The sequence below is a fragment of the Lutra lutra genome, chromosome 12, assembly GCF_902655055.1.
Source record: "Lutra lutra chromosome 12, mLutLut1.2, whole genome shotgun sequence".
NCBI classification, from domain to species: domain Eukaryota; kingdom Metazoa; phylum Chordata; class Mammalia; order Carnivora; family Mustelidae; genus Lutra; species Lutra lutra.
The window spans coordinates 64,167,707-64,182,724 of record NC_062289.1 but is presented as its reverse complement, the minus strand read 5'-3'; the positions used below and the strand labels follow the sequence as shown (position 1 = coordinate 64,182,724).

The 15,018-nt window shown below is 49.5% G+C and overlaps 2 protein-coding genes across 5 annotated transcripts; one reads left to right on the top strand and one right to left on the bottom strand.

The window, feature by feature from the left end:
- Positions 1–679: 679 nt before the first annotated feature.
- MRPL40 (mitochondrial ribosomal protein L40) lies at positions 680–4,471 on the top strand. Of its 2 annotated transcripts, XM_047697882.1 has the most exons (4): positions 680–879; positions 1,195–1,278; positions 3,066–3,224; positions 4,035–4,471. In XM_047697882.1, the coding sequence occupies exons 1-4, from the start codon at positions 827–829 to the stop codon at positions 4,357–4,359; spliced, it is 621 nt and encodes a 206-aa protein (XP_047553838.1). In that variant the 5' UTR covers positions 680–826; the 3' UTR covers positions 4,360–4,471. The 2 variants fall into 2 exon arrangements, with proteins under 2 accessions (XP_047553838.1, XP_047553839.1); XM_047697883.1 differs by lacking the exon at positions 680–879 and having other exon boundaries at positions 1,205–1,278; positions 3,017–3,224.
- On the bottom strand, positions 3,974–12,689 carry C12H22orf39 (chromosome 12 C22orf39 homolog). 3 transcript variants are annotated; one of them, XM_047697884.1, is made up of 4 exons: positions 12,636–12,689; positions 12,320–12,487; positions 8,998–9,203; positions 3,974–4,104 (listed from the first exon to the last, which is right to left on the bottom strand). In XM_047697884.1, the coding sequence occupies exons 1-3, from the start codon at positions 12,657–12,659 to the stop codon at positions 9,075–9,077; spliced, it is 321 nt and encodes a 106-aa protein (XP_047553840.1). In that variant the 5' UTR covers positions 12,660–12,689; the 3' UTR covers positions 3,974–4,104; positions 8,998–9,074. The 3 variants fall into 3 exon arrangements, with proteins under 3 accessions (XP_047553840.1, XP_047553841.1, XP_047553842.1); XM_047697885.1 differs by having other exon boundaries at positions 8,998–9,200; XM_047697886.1 differs by lacking the exon at positions 3,974–4,104 and having other exon boundaries at positions 9,057–9,282.
- Positions 12,690–15,018: the final 2,329 nt, after the last annotated feature.

The following is a 15,018-nucleotide window of genomic DNA, read 5'->3' as shown; positions in this document are numbered from 1 at the left end:
ACGCGGACGGGGCCGCCCGGGCTTCTTCGCGGGCAGGGGCAGGGCAGTGTGACCCCACTTGGAGCCCGCCCGAGGCGCGGTCGCCGACGAGGGGCTCGACTAGGAGGGCGGCTGGCGAGCTGGGCCTCGAGCTGCAGCCCGGGCCGGCGAAGCCGCAAGGGTCGGGATGGCGTGAACGGCCCTCTCGCCAGCTCTACCTCGCTGGTGCCGAGTCCGACTAATTAGCTAGCTTCCGTCATTCATCAATACGCGTTTGTTGGGCATCTCGCGAGCGCCAGGCCACGTGCCGGAGCCGGAGCCGGGATGCTCTGGCCGGCAGTGGCCGGGGCCCCGCAGTTCGTACGAAATGGCGGGAGGGAGCTAGCCCTGAGGGCTGGGACGGTGGGTGGTCGCGGGGGAGACCGAGACGAGTGCGTTTAGGAAGATCGGGACCATTTTCAGAGACGTAGGCACTTGTACCCGGAAAGACGCCCTCTCGGTCACTCTGGCTGCACTGCGGGGTTTCAGCCCTCGCAGGGACACAAGCCGACGAGCTAGAGCATCCGCTGATGGAGTTGTACTCTCAGCAGGGAAGAGCTCGCAGCCACCCGCAGATACGGAAGGGAAGACGCACAGCTAGGTGCAAGCAGCTCGGGGCGTGCCCACGCGCCGCCGGGGCGTGCGGGGCGGGGCCACGTCGGGGGCGGTCCAGGTTCAGCCCAGCCTTCTGTAGCCGGAACGCGGGAACGCGGAGCGGCGGGAAGGCCGGAACTTTGAGAGGGGCACTGCGGACCGGACCGCCAAGGGGCGCGCGCCCGGAAGCAGCGGGTTGACTGCCAGAGGGGCGATGGCACTCGCGGCGCTAGGGGTTTCCGCTCGCGCTCTGCGCTCACGGAGTTGGTGAGTGCGGACCCCAGCAGGGTCGTGGGGTCCCTCGCCTGTGCTCTCTCTCCGACCGCCCTTGACCACTTTATCTCCAGGAGGAGCTAGCTGATTGCGCCTCTTCCTGTAGATGGAAATCCAAGGACCCTGGCGAGCAGGGACTCTGCCCAAGTGCTCTCTGGTGTGAACGGGGGATTTTGGCAAGTCTCCCACGTTGATTTGTCACATCCAGCAGTTACCAGGGCCCCAGGTTTTAAGGATAGCATAATTTTTTGTTCTTTTCCTGTTTAGTGAGGAGAGTCAGATATTTATATATCCTTTTGTCTTTTTCAGGCTCCTGGGAACTTGGCAGACACAGATTAGAGATACCCACCAGCGAGCTTCTTTATTGTCCTTCTGGGAACTAATTCCCATGAGGTAAACTACCCTGGGCCCGACCCTTTGGGGGTGTCTGCAGAAGACTGATGTGCATATAAACAGAACAAGACTACAGGACATTTGGTTTGCAAAATATTTGCCTGCAAAATATCTTGGTTAAATTTACTATTTTTTTTAAAAGATTTTGTTTATTGACAGAGAGGAGACACAGCGAGAGAGGGAACACAAGCAGGGGGAGTGAGAGAGGGAGAGGGGTTTCCCCTGACCAGGGAGCCTAATGCTGGGCTCAATCCCAGGACCCTGGGATCATGACCTGAGCTGAAGGCAGACACTTAAGGACTGAGCCACCTAGGTGCCCCTCTTGGCTAAATATAGCCAATATTTATATATATATATATATATAAATAATATATATAAATAATATATAAATTATATATATATAAATAATGTAGCTAAATATGCTTTTCTGTTTTTCAGCATTCTATATGTGGAATACTGCTGCCTGTAATCAGAAAACAAAAATTAAATATAAAAATGGATTAAATAAAAATTAGTTTTAAAGGGATTGTTGTATGTTTTAAAAGACACAGCACAGATGTCTGATTTCCTAGAGAGGTCTAGAGAGGCATGAGGATTAGCTTTTCCACCTAGGAGTCTGGGTGCTTTCTAGGGACTTGATTCACAAGGCTCAGTCTTGATGCTAGAGGATTTACTTCTTTTTTTTTTTTTTTTTAAGATTTTATTTATTTGACAGAGAGAGATCACAAGTAGAGGGAGAGAGAGAGGAGGAAGCAGGCTCCCCGCCCAGCAGAGAGCCCGATGTGGGACTTGATCCCAGGACCCTGAGATCATGACCTGAGCTGAAGGCAGAGGCTTAACCCACTGAGCCACCAAGGCAGCCCTACTTATTTTCTTTCTTAAGATTTTATTTATTTGTTTGAGAGAGAGAGCGAGCCCAAACCTGGGGAGGGGCTGAGGAAGAGGGAGAAGCAGACACCTACTGAGCAGAGAGGGCCCCCTGGCTGGCTGTGAGGCTGAAGCCCAGAATCTGGGGATCATGACCTGAGTGGAAGGCAGATGGGACCCAGAGGATTTACTTATTTTTAATAGTATATTATCCCCATAGGAGATCTGTTCCTGAGTGTACATTGGACTTTTGTGAATGCTCTAGGATGGGAAATTTGTTAAGAAATCCCAAAAAGTAAAGAGAGACCTACCAGTCACTTTTATTACTCAATTGACTTTTACAAATCACAAATCCTGCCTGGGGTCCTGGGTGGCTCAGTTGGTCAAGGATCTGTCTTCAGCTCAGGTCATGGTCCCAGGGTCCTGGGATTGAGCCCTGCATTGCATTGGGCTCCTTGCTCAGAGGGGAGTCTGCTTGTCCTTCTACCTCCACCTTGCTCATGCTGTCTCTCTCACTCTCTATCTCAAATAAATAAAATCTTTTTTAAAAATGACAAATCCATTTAAAATGTGAGTAATGATTTTCTAATTCATCAGTTTGGTGTTTTTAGTTTCCACTGCAATCCCAAGACACACCCAAACCCAACATGAAAGATGAGTACTTATTTTTAATTTATACCTGATGGCCCATGAAGTTTTTCTAGCCCTTCCTGGGTTGCCAGTGCCCACGCAGTTCTGACAAGGACCCTGGGTTGGAGGCCGTCCCCTTTCACACTCAGCTCATGAGGTTAGACCCACGTATAGTTCCTTCCCCAGTGGAGAGCACAGTACAAGTTCCGGGCACCTCATCCAGCACCACGTCTCTCAGCAGGTTTGTGAGACTGAAGAGGAAAATGTCTAATGTTTGCTTTATCCATTAGAGCAGAACCTCTGCGAAAGAAGAAAAAGGTAGATCCTAAAAAAGACCAAGCAGTCAAGGACCGTCTGAAAAAGAGGATCAGACGGCTGGAGAAAGCTAGCCAGGAGCTAATTCCCATTGAAGATTTTATTACACCTGTGAGGCTCTTGGATAAAGCAAGGTAAGAGTTCTCTAGGGTTGAGGTTCTCAGGACAGAGTTCCATCATCTTCAGGTAGTTGTATCTGCATTTCACACCCGTGAGATGAGTGGGCATGGGCTGACTAGGTCCCAGTCTGAGTCCTCTTCTCCTTGACTGTGTTTTGTGGGAGGTGGCGAAAGCATTCCTGGGTGGTGCTCCTGAATGGCTGACATGGGAAGGAAACTCAGAATAACTGATAAGCCAGTTCATGTTGTTGCTTTTTTGCAAGCTGAGTTTTAGCTGTGACTGATAACTTGAGCCTTGGGTCTGCAGCCCTTGCCTCATCTTGATGGTAGAAACCCCTTAGCCTCTAGCTTTATGGTACAAATGCTCACAGTTGGAATGTGATGTGTACAGGCCTGGCAGGGTTGCTGCCTTGTAAAAAGCGTGAACCATTTATAAAGTAACAGCTTGCCATACAGGTGGGACAGAGCAAGTGCTTTTTTGGTATTCTGTGGCTGATCTGGGCTCTTGTCTCCTTGGGACTTGGGTATCTATTTCATGACACCACTTAACATTTCCACACTCACCAAAGGTAGTCTCAGCCTGGGGTAAGGGAAGGGCTGCCAGTCTTCTTAGAGCCTCACTGTTTCTTGTATCCATGGAAGCATCAGTTGCATCCGCTACCACATCACTATTCCGTTATTTAATTTATCCCTAACTTCCATGTTTTCCAAGTCCCATCTCTGTCTGGCAGTGGGGACTTTTTGGTCATAGGCAGTCACCCAGCCTACCTCGCCAGTGAGATCGGTGCTTCCCAGCTTTACACCTTTGGATTTGTATGTTCCCAGACAGCGGCCTCCTGTGGAGCTTCCCTTTGAGGAGAGTGAGCGGAGAGCTCTGCTTCTGAAGAAGTGGTCCCTGTACAAGCATCAAGAGCATGAGAAGGAGAGGGATGCCATCAGGACCATGCTCAAGTCCCAGCAGGAAGCTCTGCAGGAGCTGCAACTCATGTCCCCAGAGCTACATGCAGAGGCCACCAAGCGGGACCTCAATTTGTTCCCCTTTGAAAGAGAAGGACCAGATTACACACCACCAGTCTCCAACTACCAGCCCCCTGAAGGCAGGTACCATGATATCACTAAGGTATACACACAGGTGGAGTTTAAGAGGTAGAGCTGCAGGCACCTGCCCGCAGAACACTCTGCCCTTTAGAGCCAGGAGGACGAGGGCTCAAGTTTGCTTGTCACAGAACCAGGGATGCTGTGAATAAATACGTTTAATCAAGTGTCTCTGTCTTATGCTTGAGTCAAAATTAATTGACCTGAAGACTGATGGAGGTGAGAGATGGCGCCCTTGTCTGGTACTGGGGAGAGAATGACCAAGACATTTACCGCTGCTCCCCAGTAAAAAAGATTCTAGTTGTGTGGGGCAGACACCACCAGCAAGAGGCAGCTAGGTACCTCAAGAGCAGAGAAGGATGTGCAGACTGTGTGCTGTGTGTTGTCTGTGTACCTGTGCAGACAGGAGAGGCTGGGCCTTCCCACTGGGGAAATGGAACACGGGACCTTCCCCACATCTCTGGCAGGGCCAGCTTTGGGTTTTAAGCTGGGGAGGGAAGTGGAAGAGAGTGGAGCAAGTCTGGCACCCACTACTTAAAGTTGCTGTACTCCCTAGGAGGGCGTAGCACCCGACTCTTGATTCAAGTGTTAGTCTGGGATAGTGAATGTGTTAGTGTGGCGAGGCTGCAAGAGCAAAGTACCATAGTCCAGGGGCTTAACCCATAGAAATTTGTTTCTCATAGCTCTTGAGGCCAGAATTCCCAAGATCAAGGTGTTGGCAGGACTGGTTTTTCCTGAAGCTGTTCTCCTTTGCTTGCAGAGAGCCACCTTCTCCCTGGGTCCTCGTAGGGTCCTCCCTCTCTGCCTGTCTCATGTAATAAGGATACTAGTCAGATTGAATTACGGCCCAGTATTATGACCTCCTTTTAAATTTATTACCTCCTTAAGTACCCTATCTCTAAATAGTCCCATTCAGAGGTACTAGTGGTTAGAGCTTCAACACAGGAATTTGGTGGCAGGGGGTGGGGGGTGGGGGACAACACAATTCAGCCAGAAATAGTGAAGGTCCAGTGAGCAAATAGAGCCATTTCTCCTAGTGACTTGCATTGCTACCTCAGAAAGAGTTTGGGTTTTTCACCACCTTAGTGCAGATAAACCAAGAAAACATTTCATTTGAGGAAGAATTCAGATTATTTTCTTCAGGTATGGGGTTCACTTTTGGTTTAAAAACTTACTAAACATTTTTACTGGATAAAAACACTGCCTAAGGATTCTGAGTTCATTAGTTCGATCTTTGAGACAAACACTGAATATGGCCACTTTTCACAACCTCACTGCTCCCTTAAGGTCCACACCACTGCCACCTTTTGTCTATTCCACTGCTGCAGCAGCCAACTGATGCCTCCACGTGGCCACTTCCCCCCTGCCCTCCCCTGACCCCCTGTAAGCTGCTCTGCACAACCAGAGGGCTCTGTAAAGCACAAGCCAGGGCCGGCATTTGGCTACTCACCACCCATGAACACACCTTACACACCCCCATCCACCTTCCCCCCCATCAGCACATGGCACCCAGTTGTTCCTTGTGGACTGTGAGCTGCTTCCCCTATAAGGCTCAGGCCTCTTCATCCAGGTCTCGACTTAGATGCTGAGGCCTTCCCCACCTCCCTGTTGGTTTTTGTTTGTTTTGTTTTTAGTTTTATTTATTTGTCAGATAGAGCACAAGCAGCGGGAGTGGCAGGCAGGAGAAGCAGGCTCCCTGCTGAGCAAGGAGCCCAATGTAGGACTGGATCCCAGGACCCTGGAATCAGGACCTGAGCTGAAGGCAGATGCTTAACTGACTGAGCCACCCAGGCGCCCCTGCAGGTGCTTTGTTTTAGTGCTTTTCAAACAATAGGTTTCATCCATTAGGTTATATAATCAATTCATGGGGTCAGGGCCAGCAGTTATAACTTTTATTTTGAAGTAGTTACAGATTTATAGGAGGCTGGAAATAAAGATGCAAGGAGGGGCTGTGTGTGGTTCTCCCAGCCTCCCCAAGTGTTAACATCTTACACGCCACATACAGTGTGTGAGAAAGAGACTGACATAGGCAGAGCCCAGAATGCATTCAGATTTCCCACTGTGTCTGCACTCACCTGTGTGTATGTCTAGCATTGCACAATTCCATCACACATGCAGCTCTGTAGGAGTCAAGGTTCCATTACCACAGGATCCCCTTATGTACCCTAGCCACATCCACACCCTCCTTCCATCCCTAACCCTTGGCACCATTAGCCATTCTCCATCCCTATTATTACATCATTTCACCAATGTTACATAAATGCAACTGTGTCATATGCACCCATTTAAGATTTTTTAGCTCGGTATAATTTACTTGAGCTTCACCCAAGCTGCTGCACATACAGCAGTTTCTTTTCAGTGGCACAGAACTGCAAATGTCAGTGTATCACGCCTTGTACAGATAAGGACTGTTTTGTGAGGCTTATTTCAATCATATATGCAGCATATAAAGTATGTACCAGATCATAAAACTTGTTACGGGTTTCATGCAAAAAAATTTGAGAGCTGCTCTATCTTCTCCCTGCCCATTTTCTTCACAGCACTTACCATTATTTTAGACTTATTTAATGATGTTTAAATGTTTATGTCAGGCCCCTAAACTCAACTGGAGCTCTTTGAAGGCAACTTGCCCATTTCAAGAGTGCAATCCCAGAGCCAAAGGCCCCACCGGGCAGTGTAGCAGGTGCTCAGATGTTGGGAGTTCAAAGTTAAAACAGGAGCAGACGTAGGAACATTCTGTGCAGCAATGATATCTGTCACCAAGACTTCCTCACAGAGAGCGCATTCAGTGGCGGGCAGCCTCCAGCCCTAAATAAGCACATAGAGAATGTGGATCCCTTGTGGTGAGCCCTCAGGACTGCTGTGCTGGCTGCCACTGCAGCACCCCCCTCCCCCCCGCCAGCGCCAGGAACCCCAAGGAATCATACGCAGATTGCAAAATTCCAATGTCCCTTCTGTTTCAGAGTGAAGAGAATGCCTGTAGCTCCCCAGCTTCCCACTCTCCTCCTTGGCTGGAAATGCTCCAGAAAGTAGCCACAGACACAAGGCAGATACCCTGGCTGACTCAGGTATCAAAACACCCACGCTGAGATAGGCTCTTCTTTATACTCACCCTTCTGCTCCTAGGCTCCTATGTGCACACCCCCCACCCACTCACAGGTACATGCAGTCACAGGAAAGGACCGTTGGGGGCCTGTGTGCAAACGCCCCTACCACTCAACGGGTACACACACACACACACAGGGAGAGGCTACTGGGGACCTATGTGTAAAACCCCCCAACACACACACATACCCTGGTACACAGAATCACAGGGAAGGATCACTGGGGACTTGTGTGCACACATCCCTACCGCTCATAGGTACATACACAGGGAGAGGTTATTGGGGCTCTATGTGCAGATCCCCCCAAACTTACAGATATGTGCAGTCACAGGGACTCTTGGGTTAATACAGGATGATAGGGCAAAATCTAATTTTTAATTTGTGCCTTTCTGAAGTGATGGGATTATTTTGCCCCCAAAAATGAGTTAAAAGATGTCTGACCCACTGCCTGTGGCCAGGTTGGGGCCCAGTCGTGAGGGGGGCTACTAAAGTGGCAGCTTGGCCAGGAAGAAGCAGAGAGGCTGCAGAGCACACAGCCAGCCTCGCCCTCGGCACCATGCCACAGGACTTGCTCTGCAGCCATGAGATGCTAAATCATTTCGTTAGTGATAAAAAGACCTCTTCAGGGGCGCCTGGGTGGCTCAGTGGGTTAAGCCGCTGCCTTCGGCTCAGGTCATGATCTCAGGGTCCTGGGATCGAGCCCCGCATCGGGCTCTCTGCTCAGCAGGGAGTCTGCTTCCTTCTCTCTCTCTGCCTGCCTCTCTGTCTGCTTGTGATCACGGTCTGTCAAATAAATAAATAAAATCTAAAAAAAAAAAAAAAAAGACCTTTTCAAAAACTCGAGTTCTTGTTGGCTCATATGCATATATTTTAAAAACACCTACAGGTGTGTAAGTATACAAAATTCCCATACTCTTCTGAGCACAATAATGTCAGTTGCTAAATCTAACAATCTCAACTATTAAATTGTGGATTTAATTTTCAGTCTGTCTGAAATCACATGTGTAAAATGGCATTTGAGATAATCTACATTTTCTAAAACCGACCAAAGGAAATTTTAAAGGAAGGAGACTAAAATTCCACGCACCCTGGGCTTGGGTTTCTTGAGCCAAGAGTCTATGATCCCATTTAATGCGAGGCTGTATATTCTGTAGCTGTGTTCGTTTCTTAAAAACCAAGAGGCCTATCTCCTACGAAGAGCAATGCCACAGATGAACTTAGTGAGTGGGCTAATAACTCCATGTAAGCACCAGGGGCTGGCAATGCACACTGTCACCAAGCCAAGACCAGGAAAGGTGTTCCCCACAGCACAACCATTTAGTTACCTCATTAGGAGCCCCCCCCAATGTGTCCACTTGGGTCCGGTCTACTGCTCAAGAGTTTACCTGAGAATGGTGTTGTCCCTGGGAGTGGAGCATGAACTGGCCTGACCTGGCTGCTTACTGGGATCTGCGGTGGTGTTTGGCATCCTGGGAGCTGTGCGGTGGGCGAGATTGTCTGCCAGAGCAAGGCAGCAGCGGGGGTGGGCAAGGAGGGCTGGAGACCCCAGGCTCTGTGTTCTAAGCCGTGTGGAAAATTCAGGGACCCACTAGACTGAGCCGGTCACTGTCCTTAGGGCGACAGCCCCACTTGAAACAGATGAGAGGAAGCTGTTCCGGAGTGCTCATCACTGGTCTTTCTCCTCTTGTGGTAGAGGGAGGTGCCAGTCTGCAGGAGGGCTCTGCCTCAGGGCCCACACCAGGGCGTGCTTCCGTGTAGCCTGGACTCTTGCACGCTCGCTCTCACAGAGGGACTGCTGTGCAAAGGAGACCCCCGGTCACTTCCAGCTCACGTCGCCCCTGTAACTCCCTTCTCCTCGCCCCCTTCCGAACAAGCTGGAAAAATGAAGCATAAGGCACATACCACTCCAGAACTTGGCTGCTTCTACCTAATAAACCTTGGCGATTATTCCATACTAAAATACAAAGATCTAGATCATTCCTCCTCCTAAGCTACTGTGAAAACTATTGTACAGATCACCATCATTTGAGTAAAGTTTAAAATGTCTTCTTCTGGGCCTCAGGACTTGATGCCTTCAGTTTAACCTAATCAGATTTACCTGCTGAGACCAGCATGAGGCCAAGCTGAGAGGAGAGACAAGAGTCTGAAAGAGTGGCCTCAGTGGGGAGGATGAGTAAGAGACACATGCTAAGGGAGCTCTGGACAGGGGAGGAGGAATCCAGACAAAAGACAATAGGTACCACTCAATCAGCGGGCTTTTCTCTGCTACTCTCTTCCCAAAATAAACACGGGGCAGTACCTTATAACCATGAAAGGTGCACTTGGTAGGTGCCAAGCACTATGTTGGCCTTTTTACAGATAGAATTTCACCTTCTCTATCTCATTGTCTGTCTTTGCTCAAGCTCTACTGTCTTAAACAGAATGTTTTTGTTCTTACTTAAAAAGCAATCAGAAATGCAAAGGATATGAAAAACTCCCAGACCTCTGTCCCTGTGGTGAAACTAACAGCTTCCCCAACACAATTTTAGACCCAAATTTTAGTGCTAATAGTGTTTCCCTAAAGATGGAATAATCTACTGCCTAGTGTACTTCCATGGTTTATCACTAGGTATACTACGGGTACCTTTCCTGCCCAGATAGATTGCTATCTATTTTCTTTAATGGCTAAGTTGTACCCCACTGTGTGGAGGAAGTTACTTGATTACACGTCTACTAGCAGCATTTAGGATGCTTTCAGTGTTTGTACTATCATAGTGATGCAGCAGGTATTTTGAACTTTTTTAAAAAAGATTTTATTTGACAGAGAGAGCACACAAGTAGGGGGAGCATCAAGCAGAGGGAGAGGGAGAAGCAGGCTCCCTGCTGAGCAGAGCCCTACGTGGGGCTTGATCCCAGGACCCTGGGATCATGACCTGAGCTAACGGGAGACACTTAACTGACTGAGCTGCCCAGGCACCCCAGGTATTTTGAAGTTTTAAATGCACTGTTACCCAGTTACTTCCCAAGGATGGACTTCCAGAAGTAAAATAAGGAGGTCAAAAGGTATCCTTTTGACAGATAATCAGAATAAGTCAACACTCCACCAACACTGCACAAGGGCCCCTGACTCTCCAAACCCTTATCAACACTTCTGACATTTCACTGGGCAGAAATCACTTGTCATCTGACCTTATATACCAGGTCATTTAATTTTCTTTTTGAATGAATTCCTTCTTTGTGCCCTTTGTCCATTTTTTAAAAAGATTAAAAAAAAAAAAACTTACTTATTTGAGAGGGGGGTGAGAGAGAAAGCAGGAGCAGGGGGGGGGCAGAGGGAGAATTAGGGAGCCTGCTCAGTAGGGAGCCGGACACAGAGCTCCATCTCAGGACCCTCAGCTCCATCATGACCTGAGCTGAAGGCAGATGCTTAACCAACTGAGCCACCCAGGCATCCCCTCTCCCCACTTTTCTATCCTGAAATCATCCCCATTTTTGTGATAAGAAAAGCTCTTACTGAGCTCTCCCTAAAAAAGTTATTAATTTCTTGCCATACAAACTACAAGCTATCTTTCCCAATTTTTTGATTTCCACTTATACTAGACCTGTCATCATTTTCTTTTATACAGAAGCTTGGTTTCCACATCTGTTTGTCTGTTTCAATAATCACATACATTTAAGCATGCTGAAGCAGCTGCCAGCCCTGCTGGATCTTCTTCCCCCTTCACCATGAGCACTGCACCCTCAAGCTTCTCTTCATGTCCCCATCCAAAATAGTTCCAAGGCACCACTACCTATTCTAGACTGGAATGAAAGTGCCAGAAGGGCAGGGGCTCTGTTCTCATCACTCCTCTATCTTTAAGAGCTCCCAACATGATAAATATTCACTGAATGAATAGAAAACCAGAACCACCTCCTCACTGGTCTCTTTGGCCCTCCATAATACACTCTCCCACCCTGGCAGTCAGACTGATAAATATCTATACCTGTATATATATATATATGTATATACACATATATATATATATATGTATGTATATATATATATATGTGTGTGTGTGTGTGTGTGTGTGTATATATATATATATATATTTTTTTTTTTTTTAAAGAGAGGGAAGGGGAGGGAGGGGTGACGTGGGAGACAGAGAGAGAGAGAGAGAAACGCAAGCACACTCCCTGACCAGCACGGAGCCTGATTCCACAATCCAGAGATCACAACCTGAGCCTAAATCAAGAGTCTGTCACCCAACCAACTGAGCCACTCAGGCACTCCCTGCCCCCCACCCCCCTTTTAAAGTAGGCTCCATGCCTAACCTGGTGCCCAATGCTGGGCTTAAACTCCTGACCCGGAGATCAATACCTTAGCTGATGTCAACGGACGCTTAACCAACTGAGCTACCCACAGCCCTCAGACTGATCTTTTCAAGATATAAATCAGATCATGCTTCCCATGATCTGTAAATCCATCTTTAAGCCCCACCAGGTCCCTGGTACCTCTCTAGCCTCATCCCCTACCCCTCTATAGCCCACGGTCCTTCTGTTCCAAGCACCTGATCCTTCTTTGTGCTCCTCAGATGCGCCCCGCCCTGGGCTGGGTGAAGGCTGTTAAGGCTGGTTCCCGGTCTTTCAGGCCTCAGCAATATCAACTCCTCTGCAGGCCTGCTGAGGACACTAACGCTATTAGGGGATCCCTCCTCTCTCTCCAAACCACTCTACATTCTCTTCTTTCTTTGTTCTTCAGTGTCTGAAACCCCCGTTGATATACTAATATTTGTTATTTCTCAAAAGGAAGGAAGCACAACCAAAGGGGGACCCAGACAGTACTCCTCTCCAGCGCCCCCGGGCCTGGAACGTGGGGAGGGTGTGGTCCGTGCACTCGGACGCCGGGGCAATGCACCCCCACGGCCCAGCGCCACCCCCAGCTCCCCAGGGCACCTGGGCCTCCGCGCTCCGGCGCTCCTCCCACTCCCGGCAGCTGGCCAGGTCGCGCCGCCACTGCTCGCAGGCCGGCCGTTCGCCGTGGACGTAGTAGTGGTGCAGGAAGTGTCTGGCGCTGCGGCAGAGCTTCCACTCCGCGCGGTAGACTTCGCAGGGGCGCGGCGGCTGCAGCGAGAAGCACGCCTGAGCCAGAAGCCACCGCACTACCCGCCTAGGGACCTCCATCCCGCCCCTTACTTGGGAGAAGCCTCGGGTAATCCGGTCGTCCGGCCCAAGGAGGTTCCTGCACCTTTCGGGCGCCCCTAGCACTCACCCGCCAGCCTCCACCATCCGCCATGTCCGGGCGACTGCGGAACCCCGCCTCTGAGCTCGCTAGCCAATGAAGATTGAAGGCAAGGCGTACCGTGTGATAGACGGATAGGAACCAATGAACTCTGCGCTGTGACGCTGGACTCCTCCCCCACCTCCTTGAGACGCGCCAATAAACAAGACTTCCGGGCTGAGCCGCCAATAACAGCCGGGGGGGCGGTGACCAGTAGAGGAGGTGCTCAGGATGGCCAAGGGGCGGAGCGGGCGGGGGTTTGCCTGGAGGTAGAAAGCACGGTGGCGCGCGGGCTGAGAGGACGAAGAGATGTCAGTGGCCCTTCCTCTGGTGCCTGGCGGGCCTCCCGGGATGCACAGCCACCTTGTTAGCTATTTCTGAAACCACGGGGTCCACGCCGGTTTTCAGCAGTTTTATTAAATCTCAAAAGATAGGGTTCGTTTTCATAAGCACATACTGATCATCGGCTCCGTGTGGCAAAGCTGTCAAGTCTGTGGATGCAGTGGACTCGGTGAGGGTGGCCCGCTGTGACCTGTTGGGAGTTGGGGCTCTAGGGCGCCGGATGATCTCCGGAGGGAACGCAGGCTGGTAGTGGAGGCGAGCGAAGGGTGTTCTGAGCACAGTGATGAGCTGGTCAAAGGCGTGGAGGCTGTGTGTGACACGGGGTAGAGGGGAGAACCTTGCTAAGTGTGGGGCGCCTTGCATGTCTGATTAGGAGTGAAGGCTTTACTCTGAGGCGTGGGAAGACATGGAACCTTTATAAAAAGGAGGTGACAAGAGGCAATAAAAGCAAAGAGGCTGGTGATCTGCGAAGGAGACCTGCAGTACCTACGCAGGGGTTCTCCAACTTCCACAAACTTAATCCTCCGGGGGAGGGGGGTGCTTACAACGCGGTTGCTGGGCCCACCCCAGTATCCAGACTGGGTCAGACTCCCTGAAGGTGGGCCAGAAAGCTGCAATTTAACCAGGGGTCCTGCCAAGCTGGTTCACAGACCAAGCTCGAAGACAGAGAAGGCTGCAGGCCAGGGTGCAGCAGTAATGACCAGGATTTTTGCTCTGGGTGACCCCCCCCCCCCCCCTCTGTTACCAGAAGCTCACCCAACAGGATCCACCCCTGGCCCAGGCAGGAAAGTGTGGCTCAAGCAAAGGACCAGGAGTGTTTCATTGCTCACACAGAAGATGTTGCTTAGGGAAGACAAAAACCCAAGGCCAAACAGCGTCTTACTGTAAAATTCATTATGCATCAAATGACACATTAGCCAATGTGATCCTGCAAATGGAGGCTGCCTACCCACCCAGGGGGGCTTCCACCTCAGCTAGTGAAACAGAGACCCCTTAAGGGGAGGGTCAGGGAAGTCACAGCAGTGCTTCATGCCTGTTGAAACCTTGTCCATCGTCAGTGGTGACCCTCTGAGCCATAGCCCAGCCCTCATCTTCAGGACAATCACCTATGCTCTTGATCTGATGACATGTGGGTGGACCCTGGGCCACCATCCTGAAGGGAACATCCTCTCTTGAGTGTTGAGGGAGTTCTATCCAGAGACTGGATAGGATACCAGGAGTCCTCCTACAAAAGGAGACCCCGTTCGGGCTGACCATCCCCAACGCAGGGGTCAGAGAGTCTCATCTCTCCATACATTCTCCAGAAGCCTCCCAGAGGGTGGAACAAGGGACACCTGCAAGCAAGTCTTCCTCCAACTCCTGGTTGGTGGCCCAACCAACCCATGTTGATACCTAATCAAACATTTAGAGGCAATCCAGGTTTAATCATTGCCTGTTTTTATTTGAAATTCTTGATGTAAAACTCTTTTCAAGGAACAAAAGAGATTAGATTAACATGTCAAAAGAGCTCACATTATAGAAAGTGATCCGAGACCAAATTAATGCTAATAAAAAAGGTAGGCCAGCAGAACCTTGGATAATTTAATACATTAAAACTGGGAGTGGGGGGTAGGGAAGGAGAAAGAGGACTGTATCTTTAGCACTTATTTATCCTAATATTCCTATTTGTGCTTCATCATGAAGCTGTTTTACTGTAGAACAGATTTATTAAGGAGCTAATTATTTCCATATGAAATCAAATTACAAGATGAAATGTATTCAGATCAGGAATCCGCCTTCTGAAGAATGGTTCTTTGAGGGTGGGGAGAATATCAAGATGTAAAATAAAAATAGAAACACCCTTCCTCATACAATTGCAGCCAGAGTAATGGGATAACCACTATTTATAGAGCACGGATCTATTTAAGCCACTTTTTTTCTAGGCCAAAGGCAATGCTCTAAGCTATCTACGTGGAAAAGCAAGGAATAAGTGAAAAAAAAGAGAAACACCTCAAGTTAGAGCAGTTCAATCCCCTCCATTGACTTCCATCAG

Bases quoted from the DNA above. Each gene is read 5' to 3' on its own strand.
- MRPL40 (XM_047697882.1), top strand. From the start codon at position 827: ATGGCACTCGCGGCGCTAGGGGTTTCCGCTCGCGCTCTGCGCTCACGG. The intron at 880-1,194 runs GTGAGTGCGGAC...TGTCTTTTTCAG, and splicing joins GCTCTGCGCTCACGGAGTTG to GCTCCTGGGAACTTGGCAGA. The intron at 3,225-4,034 runs GTAAGAGTTCTC...GTATGTTCCCAG, and splicing joins AGGCTCTTGGATAAAGCAAG to ACAGCGGCCTCCTGTGGAGC.
- C12H22orf39 (XM_047697884.1), bottom strand. From the start codon at position 12,659: ATGGCGGATGGTGGAGGCTGGCGG. The intron at 12,488-12,635 runs GTGAGTGCTAGG...TTCTCGCTGCAG, and splicing joins CGGATGGTGGAGGCTGGCGG to CCGCCGCGCCCCTGCGAAGT. The intron at 9,204-12,319 runs GTGCCCTGGGGA...TCCTTTGCACAG, and splicing joins GCCGGAGCGCGGAGGCCCAG to CAGTCCCTCTGTGAGAGCGA.